The sequence below is a fragment of the Lagopus leucura genome, unplaced genomic scaffold (genome assembly GCF_019238085.1).
Source record: "Lagopus leucura isolate 7727_CA_CO unplaced genomic scaffold, USGS_WTPT01 Super-Scaffold_100157, whole genome shotgun sequence".
In the NCBI taxonomy this organism is placed as follows: domain Eukaryota; kingdom Metazoa; phylum Chordata; class Aves; order Galliformes; family Phasianidae; genus Lagopus; species Lagopus leucura.
In genome coordinates, this window is record NW_024962334.1 from 8,281,565 (window position 1) to 8,301,690 (window position 20,126).

Below are 20,126 nucleotides of genomic sequence, written 5' to 3' on the forward strand. Positions count from 1 at the left end.
TTTCTGAGCATCCCTTAACCAAAATGAAACTTTCTTCTATAAAAAGAATGTCCTCATTTATTTTCTATTTCTGATCCATATCTTTTTTTAAATCAGAAATTCAAATGCCATCTTTTTCTCATTTAATTATTAATTTTCCTACTTATTCAACATAGTTAATTTGAGCCAATGACAGGAGAAGAATGTGTTTATTAAAAAAAAAAAGGTTTTATTTCATTTCTAAGGTTATGTATCTTGTTCCAAGCAGACTGTCAAGCCAATTCTGCAAGTAGAAAATACTGGATATTTGAGATAATGTGTAGATAAAATGTTTAGTTTTTTAAGAGCTTAAGAGAATCCATATTTTACAACCCTTAGGTCCGCTTGTCACTTGTGGAGAAGACTGACTAAACTCTTTGTGGTCATATTGCTAGGAGAACCATTATAAAATGCTCTTTGAAACTGCTGTTACTCAGTGAGTTTGCATTTTGAAGGGGCTGGAAAACCACTGGGTGAACTCATTCATTTAATAAAGTCTTTATGCACAGAACATTTCCCTTTCATGGCAGATTCACGTATTCATAGTTGATAATGACCTTTACTCAGGAAATGTGTTTACATTAATTGCTAAGAAATTCACTTTAGTAATCTGTGCTTTCTCAGGTGGTGTTTGGTTTGTTAGATCACTGCTCCTTCTGTATTTTTTTCTAATTATCTTGGGGGGAAAAACAGGGTTTGATGTAAGAGGGAATTAAATAAGACTCATTTTTTGAACTCCAAGGAATTCAGATGCTAAGTGTGCAGAATAGTAATAATCTCTCTCAGATGGAATACACAGATGGCTTTAAAGAGTTTTAAGTGGACTCAATTTAGAGAAGATATTGACATAAGAAAAACAAGTGTATTTATATAAACATACATGTTTGTATAAAACAAGTAATGTCAGAGTTTCAAGCTAGTATGCCTGATGCATTATTACTGTTAAGAATTAACATTTTTGAGTGCTAAATCTTCATCTTACTAAGTGAGCCGAAGACTTCTGATTCCCAAGTCACTATATAGCACCTTTGCTTATCTCAGAACATTTTGTTGTAGATCCTGCAAAAAAAAACAAAACAACAAAACAGATAATTCCTTCATGCTTGGTAGGAATACGTACTGCACGTGTGCAGCGTTCCAGCATCAGTGTTTACTAATGCATCATGGTATCTTCTCCTTTTATGAGGAAAGGGAATCTTTAATTACCAGTGAGAAGCAGTTTTCCTTCAGTAGCTGAAATCTGTTGTTTATAAAGGAGAAATTCTGGTTGCCAGAAACATGAAGTAACATTGTCTAGTCATTGGCCAGTAACATAGGTTCTCCAGCATGTGAGTGCTTTACAAGTCTTTGGCAGCACATTTAGGCTAATACAGAGAAGCTGTGATGCACTGCTTGTAGGCTGTGTGCTTGTGTGGGAATATTTGTCTCTTCTGAATGAAATCCCACAGGCTGCATCAAGAGTGTGGAATTGGAGTGCTCAACCCTTCATGTCTGAGAGTCATCCAGATGAGAGATGGAGCCAGAAAGTACCACATCTCATTGTAGCCTTCTAGATTTCTTTCCTGTGCAGATCAGAGTGCTGAGGTGCAAAGGGGGAACCTTTGTTCCATGGAAGAGCCGGCATACCATAGAAAGTACGTGCCAGCTTGGTGACAGGTGATGCAGGTTCCTCGTTCAGTCATGATGAGGAATTTCAACACGTGAAGCACGTTTCTCATCAGTTTCCTTGATTTTTACACCTCCTCCTCCCTCCTTCGCCAGAACCCAAGGAAGGAAAAACGTTAGGGAAGCATTTTGGTGCACAAGATATGATGATCTACCATTATCTTCTTACAAATCATGATTTATTGATTAATTCTTCATGTTTTTCTCTTACAAACCAACACATCTGTGCTTTCTCTTCTGTTAACTCCCACATGTTTAGAGTAGCTCTGCTTATAATCAGATTACAAGTTTTGATATGGTTGCATCTGTCTCCTTTAAGCTGTCATCTCTCTCTCTTCCATCATCATCCTCTTGCCCTCCAGATACACTATGATTTTAAAAAGATAAATACAATCCTGTTTATTGAATGAGCATTATTGGAAAACGGGCAACAACAGCAAGGTCCATTTTGTTTATCAGCAGCCTGTTTTCCTTTTTCTTTACCAAGTGTAGTGGAACTGCTGAGTCACAGCCTGGACCTTGATTGAACACCTGGTGGGAAGGCAGGGCCAAACCAGGGGAGCTCAGGTGCAAGTAATGAACCTGAGTGATTGGAAGGGCTGGAGCCAGGATCCACCCCTTCCCAGAACTCATTTAAGGGCTGGCAGTGGAGGTGAGGGTATCTTGCTGGAGACCCCTGCTTAGCTGAGGCCTTCCCAAGGTAAGCAGCTTTTTTTCCTTTGGTTCTGTGTTAATGGCTGCTGCATTTGGGCTTGTCCTTGTTTGCTGCAGCTGAGGACTTTGCTTCCCTGCTGTTATTGCTGTGTTTTCCATTATGTTATAGCATTACATCAAGGTATCCAGGAGATGGTATTTTGAAATGTTTAATAGGTGCTTATCTTGTAGTATTATCTTGAATACTATGGCTCTTGGTAAATGTTATTTTTGTGTTGTTCTGTTCCATGTCACTTGGGTAATGCAAGTATGCTATAGTTAAAACAATATTGAATTAAATTTGAAATAAAATACAGAGCTCAATGCAAATATTCCTCAAGTAAAATATTTGAGAAAAAAATAAATATTTAAGCAAAAAGTAGCTATTAATCATGTGTGTGTTGATTGATGGTCCTTCTGGCTAATACTGTGAGGCTTGGTTATCTCCATATGGAAAAACCCGTTAGTTCTTTTATTAATGCTGTTTTAAAAGTTAATCTGAAGCTGTTTTTAAATCCTACTTTTAAGCTGGTCTTCTTTATTGTTTCATGAGCTTTCTAACAGCGTTGTTTTTCTACTGTGGCTATTATGAAATTTGAAATATGAAATTGTTGCATTTGTAATAAACTTATTAACACACAGCTCTTGGTGCTGTGTTTTTAAAATGTTGCTTCACTTTCCCCCTTTAGGTATGAGCATATCCTGATGACTCCAGACCCAGTACCACTGTATGCTCTGAAACTGTTGGTGGCCCTGACTGAACACAGCCCTTCTTCTGTGAGGTGGTATAATTATCTACTCTTTGCTGTTCTGACTTATTTGTCTCAGCGTAGTTCATTCAATTAGGACTTAGCAGTAATGTAGATCTCACTGTTATTACTCTGTTGACTGACACTGAGGAGATGTAGAAAATGTATAGGAAATTTGAGATAGAACATAACCTTATGGCTTTTGAGCTTCTATTATATAAGTCTGATTGTCGTTAATGTTTCATATGCTAAATCTGTATTAAAATCATAGAAATCTTAACATGTTAAAAAAACACTTTAAACAATGACTTTAATACCTTTTAAGTGACTTAAAAGATATTTAGTTCCTCTGCAAATACACTATCCTCTTTAAGTTCCTGAATATCTAAGATAATACTGTGAGACATTTAGTATAGGCACACTCAGTATGTTTCAAGACGTCTTAAAGTCTCCTTCCTATTGTTCCACTGTTTAGGCTGTGATGGAACACATAGCTATTCATTTCCTCTGATCTCCCAGAAAATGGGGTCCTTTTTGCATTCACTGATTTCATGGTGTCAGATAGTGTTACAGTTTAGAAATCACAGCATGCCATACTGTCTTGTTTTGATTGATTAAAATGAACACAACATTTAAAAAACAAGAAAAGCATACAAAAAAGTTATAATTGTTCTCCCACTGCTTTTATTGCAAAAGATGAGGACATCATTTTTGGTCTTTTATGGTATTATTTTGGTGCTTTTAGTGTACTGAGTAGACTAAAAATCAACTAGGAAATTGAGTTGCTTGAGATTTTAAAAAGCTTGAATACAGAGAAGGTAGTATTTAATTCTGTTTTTATCGTATGCAGTCTGATTATGCTGCTGCAAGCTTTTATGCTTAACACAAATAGTAAAGCTTTCTATCTTTAGTATTAACCTACAGATATTCTAATTATTTTACAATAAAATATTTCTGTAGCCAGAATGCTGGATGTGATAATAGCAGTCTTCCTCTGTCTAATGAATACTCTTTGAGAGCTCTGTGTGCCTGCCATTATACTTAATATAGATAGCCAATGGATGCGTGCTCATCAAGGTATAGCAGCCAGGAAAAGTTCTTTTCTTGGTATTATTAAAGATAACTGTGGGTATCCAGTGAACTACTAATAATTTTAGCTACTACTGTATTTGGTACTGTTATCTAAGGATCAGCTATTATCCAAGTAATAACACATCAGTAATCATTCTTGTGTCTTACCAGCCAACTTTCACTGAATAATTTGTTTTGCTCGATTTCTGAGTGAGCAAAGTTTCTGCTGTTCTCTCATCTGTTGTTTTCTGGATTCTTTGGCTTCTCTGAAATTAGCCCATACACCAAACCTGTGACAAAAATGCATCATATATTCATGTTTCCACAAAATTCTACCAAAGAAAGCTGGAAGCGTGCACATGCTGTAATGAACACTGGGTGACAATTGATTCTATGTTGGTTTGGTGGCTAAAAAGTGGGTACATGTGTAGCTCAGTGAACATTTGCTCTCTTTTGCCTTTCAGTAGGCATGTGGAAAGAATCTGCAACTATTGTAATGGGTAATTTATGAGTAAAACTGGACACAAATCTTTTGGGGTTAAATGTCTCTGTGAGGAAAGCTACTATATTTTAGTACTGTTGATGGTGATGAAGGATCACTTCTTATCAAGTCTGTTTTCTCTAACTTCGTACTTCATCCATGTCTTTCTACAATGAAAGCTTTTTCCTTTGACTTCATTTAATGGGGGGAAAGAAATGGTAGCAGCAAAAAAGATTGCTGAAAAATGATGAAAAGTTAAATTAGCACTTAACAGCTATTTTTAGATGCAACAAGTTACCTTATTTCAAAATAAGAGTGAATTGGGATGAGGGTGAGGATTATTGTATTTGTTTGTGCCATAAAGTAGCTAAGCTAATTCATTTTTTTTCTCCCTCTCTCTTCTTTAATCTTAACGTATTTCTTGCTTGCTCCTCATGTTTATCTCTTTTCTTTTTTCCATCATTCTCAGTTTCCTATATGTTTCCCAATAGAGACATGAACATTTGAGGAATTTGTATTTTAACATTTTAACAAGAGATGCACTCCAATGTTAGTCTCATTTGTTCATAGCTGACACTGTAAGTCAACAGACTTGTAACAATCCCTGTGGAAAAGCTTCAAATCCTCTTTTGAGCATTTTTGAACACTTCAGTGTAACAACAGCACAGATATTCAAGTATTGTATTTTCATGTCTTAAGCTTGTAATGATATACTGTTGCATACTAAGTGTATTTTAAATGTCTTCAGTATTTAGCATTTGTAAGAATACAAAAAATACCTTGTAATATTTGTTATTGCTCCACTTTTAGGGTTATTTTTAACACTGTGTAGTACAGGAGACATTTCACTCTATTGCTTTTCAATTTAGCAATGGAGTTCTAGCTATATCCCACTAATGTTCTGCAGAATTATATCTCTCACAAAGGTAAGTTCCAGCACATGTGAGTGGTAGCTGTAAAATCACACAAAACCCAGCTAAAATAACAAAAAAACCCATGACCTTTAATATGTTTCAATAAGGGCCTTTAGTTTTTGAATATATGAACATCCAAAGATACAAAACTCTGTTTTGTGGGAAGCGAGTGTTCTGTTGTTGTTCATTTTTCTTCTCAAGGGTTATTTATCCTTATTCATGAATCTAGTGTATTGCTTGTATACCTTTTCCCTTTTATACCATGTAACAGCAGTTTTATAAATACTTAGTATTTGTTTAGTAAGAAAATGCCACATAGTGGAAGGATGAGTTTTAAATGGAATTTGTCCCTTGATTGCTGTATAATTAATGATGTGTTATAATTAAGAAATAAATAAGAGAGCTTGGCTAAGTAGGTTATTACAGCAAAAATAATAGATGAGGGGCTTACGCTTGTCCTGGGCTTACTGGAATACTCCAAAGGAGGGATCTTCCCCCAAAGATCCTTCCCTACTAGTATCCAGCTCTCAAATGGGTCTAGGAGAGGTGCAGCCAGGCTCCAGCCCTTCCATCACACAGCTGAATTGCCTTCACCTGTGCTCCATGGCTGACTCAGTGCTCGCCTCAGGTGCTCAATCAGTGCTTCAGGCTGTGATGCAGCAGTTCCCATATAATTGCATATTTTATGCTTGTATTAAGCCTACTAGTCTGGCCTTAAGGATTGTTGATAGTATTGTTACAGCTCTTCTAAAATTCTATTGCCTTGTATTTTTGATAATTTTTAATATTTTATGTTAAATATTATGTTAAAAATATTAAAATGTTATTTTAATATTTTATGTTAAAAATGTGGACTTCAAGGCCAATATGGTAATTGTGGAGTTTGCTTTTAGCTATTTTAAAATGGATGATTTTTTAAAGAAATTGCTGAAATTAAGGGGACAAATAGCTTAAATCATGAATGTTTCTTATCTAAATTACTAAAAATTTCCATTAGGTTTTCTTTTCCCTTTGGGTGTTACTTCTGGTATATTTTACTTAGATAAGAAATTGAACTCTTCACTGTGGGAGCAAACATCTTCAACAGTATAAGATCTGATTCAAAGAGGTTGCTGTCATTAGGTACCTTGTCTTTTCTGTGTCTGTCAACTTGCCATATACATTATATGTACTGATAAAAAGTTAGTGTTTTTTTCTTTGGCTTGAGGTTTTTGTTCCTGCTTTGAATCCTGCAGTCACTTTGTTGTGTTCTGTACTGATCAGATTGCTAGAATTGTCCTAGTAATAAGTGTTGATGAGAATTTCTTAGCTTCTATTAGTATGGCACGTTTTCACTCTTAAATTCTTACCTAACCTTATACTTGCTTTTAAATTCTTACCTAATTTAGAAAGTTGTTCTTATAAATGAACTATCTCAGGAAGCTTATACTGGGTCATGATTGTTAACTTGACTGTCTCACAGGTGAAGTTAGAAGGCATAACTTTACTATGTGCTAAGATAAAACTATTTATTTTTCTGCGTGTTCTCTTATGATGATACTTGACTTGTCTGTGGTTCAAAACTCAGGATATTTAAAGATATGAATATGTCTGAGAGCTGAAACTCATAGATTTCATCAGACAACAATTGAGATAGTGGGGCTCCTTCCAGTATGTATTTGATTCTAAATTGCTTGATCTTTCAAATTTGTTTTCTGTAATGAATATGAATAAAATAATATGGAGTATTTCTAATAATAGTTGGACTAGACCCTGTAGGCTTACCTGAGCTGAACAGTGGGAATTACGTTTTGAAAGTGTACAACATCAGTGAGAAAATCACAATGTAGATAGATTGAGAGACAGTTTTACTAAAACTTTGGTCCATATTTATGTGGATTTTGGATGTGATCCTTATTGCACTAGTTTAACATCTATGGGCTATGGAAAACCTTATTTTCTTGTTAGATAAATAATACTGATACAAAACAGCAAAGAATTCATGTGATATCTGTGATTTCTATACTTTGCTATAAGATTTGCATATGCACTGCTTTATTGAATAACTTGAGTCAGGAAGACCCAGAAATAGACTCTGGAAATGAGCATCAGCTAATAACTCCACTGTCAGCTCACACATCACTGTAATGCATATCAAAGCCAGTGGTCAGAGTTCATTATTGCAAGTGAGTTCTCATAGTCTAGTCATGTACTGACTGCAATGCTAATCACCACCTTTAATGTAAAACACAGCTCCTTAGTGTTGCGTTTTATTAGGGCTTTCCTTTAGTAAAGAAATGAGCTATTAACCTTATACCTGTAATTCTGTTTCCTCTTTATGTATTGCTGATCAATTGCTGACTCTCCATTTTAAAAGTGTGAAGTGACTCTTTGAAGTTATTATTGTGATGTCAGCTGTTCAAAGATGTCATACTGTAAGGCTCACCTATTTGCTCTTTTAACATAAAGCTTTAAATGGGAGAAAATGCCATTCATTTCCAGTTTTTTATTTCAGTAGGAGATGTTTGGTATGTAAATAAGAATTAAAAAAATATGTAAATAATGAGGAGTTGGCTGGTTAGGATAGTAGAATTGGAGTTGTAGGCTTCAGCAAATTCAGTTCTACCTCAAACTCCCTGTTCAGCATGAAGCAAATCTAAAACATGGAAGACAAGGAAAAAGAGAACACTGACACATGCTTACCTACAGGCTCTTTCAGCCACCTGTGAGTTGTTCTTTCTAGAAGCCCTAGGAAAGACATGTTCTATAGATAATAGCTACTGTCATTTCATTTACGTGGCTCCGAAAAGATACTTGACAAATAACTTACAACATTCATGAATGTTCCATAGCATAACCAGCAGCATAGAAAGATTTGTTTTCGTTAGGGTTTTCCTTTGTGTTTGTTTAATCTGGAGCTTGCTGCCCAATTCGATGCTATCAAGGTCTTGCACTGAAGAAGATGGGCACACTACTTCATAAATATCTAGCATACTTTTGACTTTAGCAGTACCTTTTGCCATCTGAGCAGTCCTGTCTATATTTTAAGAGCCTTTGGTAGGGGGCTTTATAAAATACATTTTGAAAGTCCAAGGACATTGCATCTACTAGCTCTCCTTTGCCCACATGCTGACTGACTTCTTAAAAGACCTGTTGTGGATTTTTTGCTTTGTTGCTTGAAAATGAATGTCTTGCCAGTTGCTTTGTGCTTGCCTACTACTGTTATTCTTTAAAGTAGTTTCTACTCATTTGTTCAGCTTAGAATGTCTGTAGCACACAGGGTTTTCTTCATTTCTGGCTTTTCCCTAAAGAGTACTCGATGTCATGTTTTCTGCCTTTTAAATCTTTCTTTAAATGAAAGCGGGGTGTTTTAGATAAGGAAAAAAAAAGTACATAACTACCTATACATTATCACAGTTTATCTGTTTTCTTCTCCAGTTCTTTTTCAACACTTGAGTGAATGCTTTCTCATTCTTATGATGCCTCTGTAAATTTTTTTTTAATTTATTCTATCACCTCTCCTACTGACACCTCAATTTAAGGCAAATCACATTGTGTTCCTTGCAAACAAAAATACTGCTGTTTGAACCCATCCAAGCTTATTTATTATAGGAATGGATGAAAGATAGCTGTGTTTATTTTTTTTCTCCATTGGAAAATATGAATTATGTACTGCAAAAGTCCAGTTTTACAACAATAGATTTCAGTGCTTTTTTTTATTTGCAGAATTTACATGAAGTTCTTTTGTATTTAAATTATATCTGGAATCGCTGGTGAAATGTATATAATTTTGTCAGATGATGAACTAAAAAAATCAAGTGACAAAGTCATTCTCCCTCTGTGTGGTCTGATAAAACTCTAATTCCTTTTCAGTAGAGCAGCATCACAAAGAGAGGTTGAAATGTAACCCACTGTGGGGAGAACACAGGCTACTGGATAGCTAGATTTCTCTGAAGAAAGGAGGCTAAGGCTAAAGAAGAGATTGGAACCTGGGTCTCCCTTACAATTCTAAGGAAGACATTTGATAGCCATTAAAACAGCACTGGAAATACTCTTTTTAGGATGAGAAATAAATAGCTGACTGATGCATGAGACTGTAAATCCTAAATGGATATTGATTTCTGAGCCTGGGTGCTGGGAGGATATTGGCTAGATCAGTCTGATACCTGTTTTTAAACACACAGTCTCCCTTTCTTTTTTATGACTGGAAATTCTAGGACCATGAGGGCACCTAAATCCCCATGCGGATCCAGCACAGAAGTGCTGCTATTCCCAAATGCCTTCTCGACATTTTCCTTTTTTTATTACTACCTTTTTTTAAAGACAAATGATGTATTCTAAATGGTAGTTATCTTCTATTTATTTTTATTTTTTATTTAAAATGGACGAAGTCTTCAGAGAGCTGGAAGATGACCTTGTTAACATAGCATTGAGTGGTGGTGTGCTACCTGCTTAAAATTTTGTTGAATGCTTACTGGTTGTTTTATAGCTATGTAGTGAGTATTAATTTAAAAAAAATATATCTTTTTAAATAATATATATATATTTATTATATATTTATATATATATTTAGGCTTTGTATTTACCTGGATCTTCTTCCAGTGGAAAATAGATTTACTTGTGTTCCCTTTCTCTGAGCACCAGAAAATGGGTTTGGATTTTTAGTAACTTCCATAGTATTTACTAAGCTCTTCCCTAGAGACTCTGCATAGAAAGAACAGTTGAAAGTAGTCACACGTGCAAGACCTGCAGGTTCTACAGAAATGAGAAGCTGCATTGTTGATATTCTTTTTCAATTCAGATTTTACTCCTGACGTTGAATGGATGGCTTCGCTTTAATGACTCTTCTCCTACATATATTCCTTAATTGCTCTTGTTATAATCTTATGAAATGCATAAGTGCTTTTGTGGAAAAAAGAGATCTTTCTTTTGGAAATCTTGCCAGCCTTCTCTTGTATCTCTCTCTTTTGAACTTCAGTTATTTTTCAGAGATGGTGACATTGTTCTTGTCGTCATCCAAAATCCGGGAGGAAAGTTCTATAACTCCTTGTGGTGTTAGAAAGTAGCATTCCATTATTCTTCATGATACCTAATAGGCAACTTGACAAATCAAACTTGCGCTCCCAGATTTCAAATTCTACGCTTAAACAGTTAAAATATACATATGAATAGATCAATATACATATTCATTATTTTCAAAAACCTTGTTAGTGCATACCAATGTCCCTCTGGACATGTGCAGTTGCATCTGAGGTGGCTGTACTTCTTCCTCCCTTCTATTTCTCCTTCAACTTCATCACAGTGACTGTTGTCTTACCTTTAGCTGTTTTTCCCCAGTTTGGCAAATTTCTGTTGCTTGTTAGGCCGTGACACACAACTTTCTGTCTTAATGCACTCTAATCTAAACCAATATATGTGTAAACCAATGTATGTGAAATCTGAGGAAGAAGACTTGCACCTGATGGATGCAGAGACAAAAGTAGTCTATTATGACTCCTGTGCTTCCGTGAAGCAGGATTGTTGTGAGGGGAAAAAAGGCTGTTGGCACACCAAGTGAAGTAAACATGGGAAGTTTTAGGACTAGTACCCATTGATTCCTTTTGCTAAACTAATCTATTAATCCTTAAACTAATATATTGATCTCTTTTGCTAAATCATCCTACATCAATGTTTTGTACTAGAATGGCATTTCGTAGGAATTGAAAATGCTTGAAATCAATGTTGTTCAGCTGCCTGAAGGAGTGATCTCTGCTGTGTGCGTTATGACCTCTGCTTTTACGTCACCTACTCTCTTCCATTTCCTCCCAGTCAATCTTGTTGTTGTTTCACATTCAGTAAGAATTTTGTGTGCATGTGTATGGGAAGTATGTTAGAAGTCTTAAAGTTACAACTGACCATATTTTAAAACAAATCCAAACAACTCTGTATAGTGTCCTTTTTCTGCTTCCTTGCTTTGTACTATGTCGTGATCTGCAGGAGATGTAAGAGAAAGGAGTCTCAAAAGAATTACATTGAAGACGTAAACCTACTTTATCTTATTTAATGCATTGAAATTTTTGCTCAGTATTTTAGGGGAGGGATGCATTTATATTTAGAGCTTACAGATTTTCTCATCGTCATTCCTGTTTTTATTGCTAAGAAGTTATAAATGCGTTAAGTTGCACTATTGTATATTGCATTTGTAATTTCTTAGGAACAAAAATAATAAATATTTTGGTCTATATAGGAACTTAGTTTTCCCTTGAGTTTAGCTTTATTTATGCTGTGGAATAATTCAGTCTTGCTATCCTTATTTGAACAACTATCTCTACTGGTATGAATGCCTAGTTATAGAAGGCCAGAAGCAAGAGAAGAATTGCTTAATGTACTATTGTGTTTTTCAAATAGGACTAAAAGGTCTTGCAGAATTGTCTGAGGAGGTTCTTTTCATGTATCAAACTAATTAAAATTTTTTTGTACGCTTTAATTTTAGGTTTAAGGAATTGTATATATCTTGGGCTGAAATCTCAGAATTGAGGGGCATAAATGTATAAAGAACTTTTTTTTAAAAAAAAAAAAGCTGTGGAAATGTGTATAAATATCTACATATGGTTGAAATAGCTTGTTTGACCTGCCGTTGATTTATTATACAAGATATAATTCTGTAAAACATCAGGATATTTGTTATCTGAATGAAAAATCTGAAAATTGTTTTTAAAAATCAATGATTTTTTTTCTTCAATGTAATGTTGAAACATGGAACTTGAGAAAGGGGTATCATTCTGCTTCTTTGCCTTCAAAAAACTCTTTAAACTCAAGAATAGTAATTTTTCTTATATTCTTGTTGAACAAAATTAGTCTTTTTTTTTTTTTAAGTCTTGTACTGTAGAAGTGAACTTTCTCTTAATGTTTAAATAGCCATTGCTTGTATTTATTTGTAAGATGTTAATAGTCCATTAGCTATAGATTTTGAAGTTGACAAAATATGCAATCGCAATCTGACAGAACCTTCAGGAAATACTCATCTTCAAGACTAAACAACAAAAAAAGCTCTGCTAAAATATTTTGGGATTCTTGAAGAAAGTAAGGTGTATTAAACTTCCGGCAGTTCAATTTGTGGTGATCATTGAATTGCATCCCTATGCTGAAGAATTTCATGAGTTGTAGTACTCCTTAAAATCACTTTCTAAGGTATTGTAATTTATATTTTTTCATTTGTGTAATTCCTGAACTTTAGGAATTCAGGACATAAGTAGAGTTATTAAAAAAAACCCTATCACTTGACCACACTCAAAATTCACTTTAATTCGTAACTTTATGAAGATTTTATGGACCTTCAAACAGAATGGTGGCAAAACTGTTTTTTTGTTTGTTTTAGTAAGGTTTGCATTTATTTTCCATGGGATTATTGCTGTCTGTATTGTTCTTAAGCGTGCGTTTCTTTTCGTTTTGATCTCATGAACTCTTAGCAAAACTTCTTATGACTTGGTTTTCTTATTTTATACCATGCTATAGGGTTGTAATAGATGAAGCTGAATACTCAGGCTCTTTTTAATTTTAATACAACTTTCTTGCTTTATTACAGTTACTGTTTCCCTGTCTGGGAACCATTTTATTATGATTTCAAAAATTATGTTTTAAAAATGGGACTTATTTTAATATTATTGGTTAGGTTATTTTTGTGCTGCTTGTAATTAGGCAGAGGCAAAATTATAGAACATAATGGGAAATCAGCAGCAGACAGTATGCCGGGTTGAAAACCTATTGAAAGACATTTCTATAGAAGTATGGATTTTGAAGCTGGAAACTGATCAGGAATTGAAAATAAAACTCTGTTCTCCCTCCATAATCTGACTGAGGCTGCTGGATGACTGACTGGCATTGCAGTGATGCCCTTCCAATATCTGTGTTCTGCAGTTTTTTGAGCCTGTACTGGAACTGAAAGTAAGCTCTTTCACCACACAATGACTGAAAGCTACTAATGATTTTACTGCTAATATGCAATAAAAAAACGCCAAACTGCTGTGGATCAGTACTTTCAGTGCAGGTCGTCATGTTCTACTTCCTGAAAAGTGTTATCCATGGACTTCACATACTTTGACAGCTGTGGTTAAGATGTTTGAAAGAAATATCCTACTTCAAATATTTTTCTTACAGTAAAGATGTACTTTTACTTTACTTCTCAAATCTTGTTTTGCTATACTTATGAGTATCAGTCAGCCTTTCCTGTTTTAGTACTGATCATACACTTTTGAAAGTTCTTTAAATTACCATCGTATAATGGAGATGCATTGATTTTACAGTGAGATCTTCATTGTTGTGTTTATTTCCAGTTTCTGTCTACTGCAAAAAGTGAAGCATTAAAAGAAAAAAAATCCAATTATTTGACATCCAAGATAATTTTCTACCTGCACACTCTTTTCATCCTTTTTTTTCCTCCTTGCCCCCTGGGTTATTTGAAATGTAAACTAGAATTACTGAGAAGGGTTAGGAACTGGAAGTGAAGAATAACATTGTTCAAGAAAATTGACTCTGAAATAATTGGAAGCCCTAATAGATCTTCTCCCTGTTGTATTCGATGGTAGACACTATTGTGAGTTGCGTCTTGGTATAATATTTCTTAAAAATCAATGGTAAGATCATTCTTTGTTTTTGGACAGCTTCTGAAGGGCATGACATGAAAGTATGGCAGTGAGATGACTTTGAACCTTTCCATTTCAGTGGTGGGTTTTTATTCTGTGGAGTTCACCAAAAAAAGATAGATAAATTTATCTGAGTTCTGCTCTAATTTAAGCTTCCAATGGACCTGGGAGGTTATTTTGTCAGGAAGACTTTCTAACATTTAGGGACAGCCGTGCTCCACCTCCCTTTTTTTCCCAGCTGATAGCAATGAGGTTATTAGCTTTATTTATATTCATTTTATACCAAATTCTGAATGGGACAAGATCTTTAGACCAACTTTTTTTAATGTACTAGTAGATATCGTCCATGGTCTTTCACAAATATTCCTTTTGCTATGTTCTTCTACTTTGGTCTATTTAAAGGGGACAAAAGTATTTCCTTTTTCCCTTAACATTCAAATGTTTGGGTTTGTTTGTTTTTTTTAATGTCCTTTGGCATCAGTGTCATTTGAGTCTACTGTTGGCTATTACCTAGGACTTTGGGCTAAAGAATGGTGGTTTCAACAACTACTGGAATGAAGTTGTTGTCATTTACTGACAAACTTTTCAGAAATTCACTTCCTATTTAAATAGCAAGGTTTAAAATTAAGTCTGCTAGTAATTTTTTGAGAACCAGCAATTTTGTTTTCTAACAGGCAGAATCTAGAAGTCCTAGCTTGTTGTGGAAGGGCACAGTGAACTGAATGAACTGGTTTGCTTTCCACATGATCCCTGCTCGTTTCTTTTAAAATTATACAGCTGCATCTTGAGATATGTTATGAAGTTTCTACTTGTCATGGATCATTTTGCCTGTATGAGTCTTTGAGTCTGACTCAATAGCATCTGCTGTGGAAGTGCATGTTTAGCAGAGGTGTGTCATTGAATTCTTCTATACAGTAATCACTGTTCCCCACTGACATTCACCAACGCTTACTGAACATTTCTGGATAGCAAACAGCACATGACAGCACAGCGAGGCAGCAGTGGTGCCTTTCAGCAGTGGCAGCAGCCACTGAGGCTCATCTCCACTGGTACAGACCTCTATGAGTGAGGCATGCAGGCTCTCGTTCATTGGTGGCTTAAATGCATAGCTGAAATGGTGGTGACTGTACTGAAACATAGTGTTTTGTAGCTGAGAACTTGCTCATAGTGTTGTTGTACTCTTTGTATCTATTGTAGTTTCCATGGAGATAAATAGGAAGTGTTACTTTCAGAGTGACCTACCTATAATTCTGTTGTCATCATGTTGCATGTGACAGAGATACACATCTGCTTTATTCACAGGCATAAAGCTTTTGGAATTTTTATTTATTTATTTTTGAGAATATTCTGCTTTCTTCTGAATAGACTTTGAAATTCAGGAAAACAGAAGTAAATTCTTTTGGGTAACCACTCCTGAATTCTTTGAAGGGAAGTAATTGCAAGTGTGTCATATATTAATATATGTTAAACCCGAGAAGTTAGTTAATGTAACATGCTTCAAATAACAACACACAGCTTGTTTGTAATTTCACCTTGTGTGCTGTGAATCTCTTAATTCAAATTAGTTGATGATGCACGGTGACTGTTTCATAGTCTGTACAGTGTTGTATTTCTGAATTTTGATTATTTTTTGCCTTTTAAAAATACTAATTTACTTACTGTACCGCTCACTTGAATTGCATCAGTGAAGCAGATCTAGAAGTAATTTCCAAAGCAGCATTATGTTGCTGTTTCTATTTGATAGCTAAAAGGGGAGCTCATTTTTGTTGGAAGCTAATCAAAGACTGGGGTTTGGGGTCATAGATTTTGGCAACTCTTATTCTACTGTTCTCCTCCTATGTGTTTAGTATATTAAATAAGAATTCACTTCCTCTCTTCTAAAATAAATCTTTGTGTTTTTACAGCCTTGTGGAAGAAAACCATCTTTTTCCAGTTCTTTTCCAAGTCATCTTGGTAAGAATTTTTATGTATACGTACACTAATAGGTATATATCATATCTCCAATCATGTCAAAATAGCAAGCTAAATAAGGAATATTTGTAAGCTGTTGATAGTGAGCAGTCTATTAATTCAAAGAATCTACTAAATGTAAGCATGTATGTGGTTCTCACTGGCTATTTGTATAAAGCCTTTCTTTTATACAGTAAAAATTCCATTTTTTTGTTTTCTATCCAAATAAAATTCTGAAAAATGGAATGAGCTTTATTCTTAAATAAAGCTATGTATTTTCCAATCCAAGCAACTAATAATGAGCAACTAATAATGAGCAACTTATGTTTTATTTAGTAGAATCAAACCAGAGTTTGGTTACGATAAGGCAAACTACTGCTGTTCTCTTTTAGAATTTCTTCCAATATCAAGTGTCGATATGATTTTCATAGTAACATGCTGGATTTCCATCCAAAACCAGAACGCACTGCTTATGATAAGTGATCAGGAAAAAATTGGAGGAAAAAAAAATCAGAGGAAAAAAACCTCTGAAATGTGGCAAAACTATTCTATTAAGAAAAAGGAAATCTGTGGGATAGTTTAGAAGCTGGGCCCTGTGCTATAGTTTCCTCACTGATCGTTTCCAGACTCTTGTTTATTTTTTCAAGCCTGTTTCTTCATGAACCTGTCAGGTAAGTGTTCTGTAGTGTAAGCCTGCTCCTGATGAATACAAAATGTGAATGATGCATGCAGTGCACGTGAATTATTCTTCCTATTGCATCATTTTTAAAATTCAGCCATATTCAGGGTAGAAGGTGTTCATAAACATGATTCAGAATCAAATTTGAATTTCAGTTTTTAGCTTTAAATATTTGAGTTTTCTCTTTTCCTTTGCAGTGATTTTTTTGTTATGTGTCATCTTAGATCTGTTACAAGATGACTCCTTTTTTTATTTAACATACCTTCTTTGGCAATGACATATATGATATTTTGTATGCATACATGTACAAATTTGAGCTCTTCTGATGAGCATTCAGAACAAAAGCAACACTTCAGTGTTTCATAAATAGATTTAACCTGAGATAAGTACTGCTTATAGGTAACAACAAGGGAGGAACACAGTAAAATATGAAACTTCACTTAGTGTTGGTATCATGAGGTTTAACTGCTGAAAAAGTACATGTATACTTATGTTTTTTGGGAGGGTGCATGTGAGGATGTGTTGAATAGAAATTTAGGTGATTTCTAGAAATTATACTGGATTTTAAAAATTCTTATCCAACCTGTTCTTTGTAACCACTATGAGTCAGCAAGCCCATCATTATAGGTTTCTGAAATCATTTTCATGGTTGTATGGGTGAAAGGAGCTGCGTATCATTTGCTTTTCAGTGCTAGTCCATAGTCTAGTTTTTTCTTAGGTTTATACTTCTATTTGTTTCATCAACTAGGGTACATCAGTAATGTTGAGCTTTCTTTTGTTGTTCAGGTTCTTATCAAATTCTAGGTACTATTCATTTTAAATTATATTTTCTACTCAGTGCACTTTGTAGGTACGCTCTCAGTAAATAATGTATAGCTATCCACTATCAAGTTCAGAAGTATCACTTTTTTCATAATTTTCTATGCAGAAACCAAATGTCCAGTGTGTTTTCCCTGTATCATAAAGTGCAGTTCACATTACTACTGACGATGCAGCTGACCTTGCAGTGACTCTTCTAGAATGTGAAAGGAAATAGGATGGGCTCTGAATTGCAAAGTGTCTGTAGGTGCAGTCTGTGTTTCTGGGCTGTGTGGTATCTTTACTCCAGCTCTCAGAGCAGCACAAACGTGGTGGCTTGCAGACACAATTCACAGGAAATATCTTTTAGCATGACTGCCTCTCACTGTTCATTGATGTCGAGTTGCCCTACTACATACTGCTTATCCTGGATTGTGATTTAAAACCTAAGACTGAGTTTTGACAATTTCTCATCCTGTAGCAAGTATCTGAACCAATTCACTCTCAAAACTCCTCTTAATTGCACCGAGTGTACCAAATTACACCAAAGTTCATGCCCTTTATGTCTGCAACTCTGTTACAGTTGCAGAAAAAGCAACCTCCGGCACTCATTAATCATTTTAATTACATTTAGTAAATGTAGATTGATAGTGTTCTTTGTCAGTGTGTGAAAGACCTGTTTACAGCCCTTTGTTGCAAAACTTCAGAGGGGAATTTCACATTGCACCTGAATGCAAAATAATTTTATCAGCACCCTCATTCTAGATCCCAGCACTAGCTGTTGTGTTGATTAGGAGTATTTCTACAAAGCAATATGAAGGTATGGCTGCAGTATGGGTGAGCATTTGTCTTGCTGTAATATCTAATGCAGTCATTGAAGGTGTAGTGATGTGTATTGGTGTAAGTATTTCATATCCACAGAAAGGAAGATGGATTAACAGTAAGCAGGAGTGTATTCAGAACAGTATGGGATTGAAAAACATAAGGAAATTTGGCAATGTAATGTGCATAATTTAAATGGTGCAAACTCCCCTTAGTAACAAGATTAAAAATAGAAGCAAATTGTACAATGACGTAAATGGTACCAAAAGCTGGGCTGATGCAAGATGTAAATAGAAAATACTAGTGTTGATTAAATCGATGGGATTGCAGCAAAGAGGTTGCTGTGGAATATATGTTATACTTTCTTATTACCTTTTTCTGCTGTACCCTTAGTATTCCACTTCTGATACTTTCTGTTTCACTGTGTCAAACCTGTGATCATCTTAAATATCAGTATATTATACACGAAATATTATTTTTGAATATCAGTGTGCTGTTACATGGAGCTGGTTGATAGAATTGGAAATGCTCTTCTGTCAAATTTGTAGCTTATGTATGTTTGTATTTTAGGCTGCTAGTCTAAAAGTAGCTGAAACTAAAGTTGACATCAATATTATTTTCTGTGCTATATTGCTTTTGATTTGAGTGGATCTTATCTGCTCCTGGGGAGGAACTTTTCACGCATCGTAAATGTTATATAGCTTTTCTTTAGGGCTATCTGAATCTAAGCTGTTGCCTGAAAAAGAAATTGTCTAGTTGGTGAAATGCTATTTTTCTGCTGATAAGTTAAAAAGCTGAAGGTAATGGTTCTTGTGATTGGAAGCTCAGTGGTATCCTCTTCTTAAAGCCTAATAGTCCATTCTCTGCCCATCCTACTAAAATTTCCTGTGTATTAACATGCCAGCATCTCACAGACTTCAGCTTCTGTTGTCAAAAGATGATTTTTTTTTTTTTTTTTTCTCAAAGTCCTGTACTTTAAAGGTCAGTGATACCATGAAAAATGTGACAATTTGGATTTAAGGGCTCTTCCTTTTAATGCAAATTACTTGCTAGTAAGATTGGAAGTAACTGCACTTCTAAACGGTATTTTATTATTAAATACCATTATGAAGGTTATGCCTTTGGTATCAAAAAATTCAGCAGTACATGATACTAGCAGGTCCATATTTTGATCAGAAATTTGCTTTCTACATTTTTTTTTTTTTTTTTGAAATAATTAAACTTGTGCTCAAACACTCAAAAAAATGCTTCAAAGCCGTTGTTATTCTGACAGCTGATGATCCTCTTGGAAGGTGTACTTAGCTCTCTTTTCTGTAATCTCAATTCAAAATTGAGTTCGTTATTCCAAAGAAGGGAGCGTGAGCTAGGCATGATAATAGGAAAAAATGATATGTTAAAGTTAGCTGAATATATTCATACTTCAAACAGAAGAGCCCAGTTTTATTTGGGTAACACCTTTTCAAGAAAGCAAATCATATTGTGGTAGACTTGTCTGAATAAGGATATATGTAGCACATCTGCTGTAAATGAACTTCAGGCTGACGTTCCTCTTTAAACTGTGTGTTTGCGAGGAGTGACTGATAGTGATGCTAAAAGGCATCTGTGGACAGGTTGCTCCAGTTTGCAGTCATACACAATAATTTAGCTTCAGCCTCCTATGAAAAACCAAACCTGAATGGTTAGGCA

At 35.0% G+C, this 20,126-nt stretch overlaps 1 protein-coding gene across 5 annotated transcripts in view; it reads left to right on the forward strand.

Annotated features, from left to right (window-relative positions):
- ULK4 (unc-51 like kinase 4) overlaps positions 1-20,126 on the forward strand; it is a 211,960-nt gene that overhangs the window by 76,310 nt on the left and 115,524 nt on the right. For all 5 annotated transcript variants that reach the window (XR_006181932.1, XM_042889032.1, XM_042889034.1 and 2 more), the window contains 2 exons: positions 3,066-3,158; positions 16,096-16,144. Coding sequence is in view for 4 of the 5 variants with exons in the window: in XM_042889032.1 (XP_042744966.1) it covers positions 3,066-3,158; positions 16,096-16,144 (142 nt within the window). In the remaining variant the exon portion in view is untranslated. The remainder of the gene's footprint in view (positions 1-3,065; positions 3,159-16,095; positions 16,145-20,126) is intronic.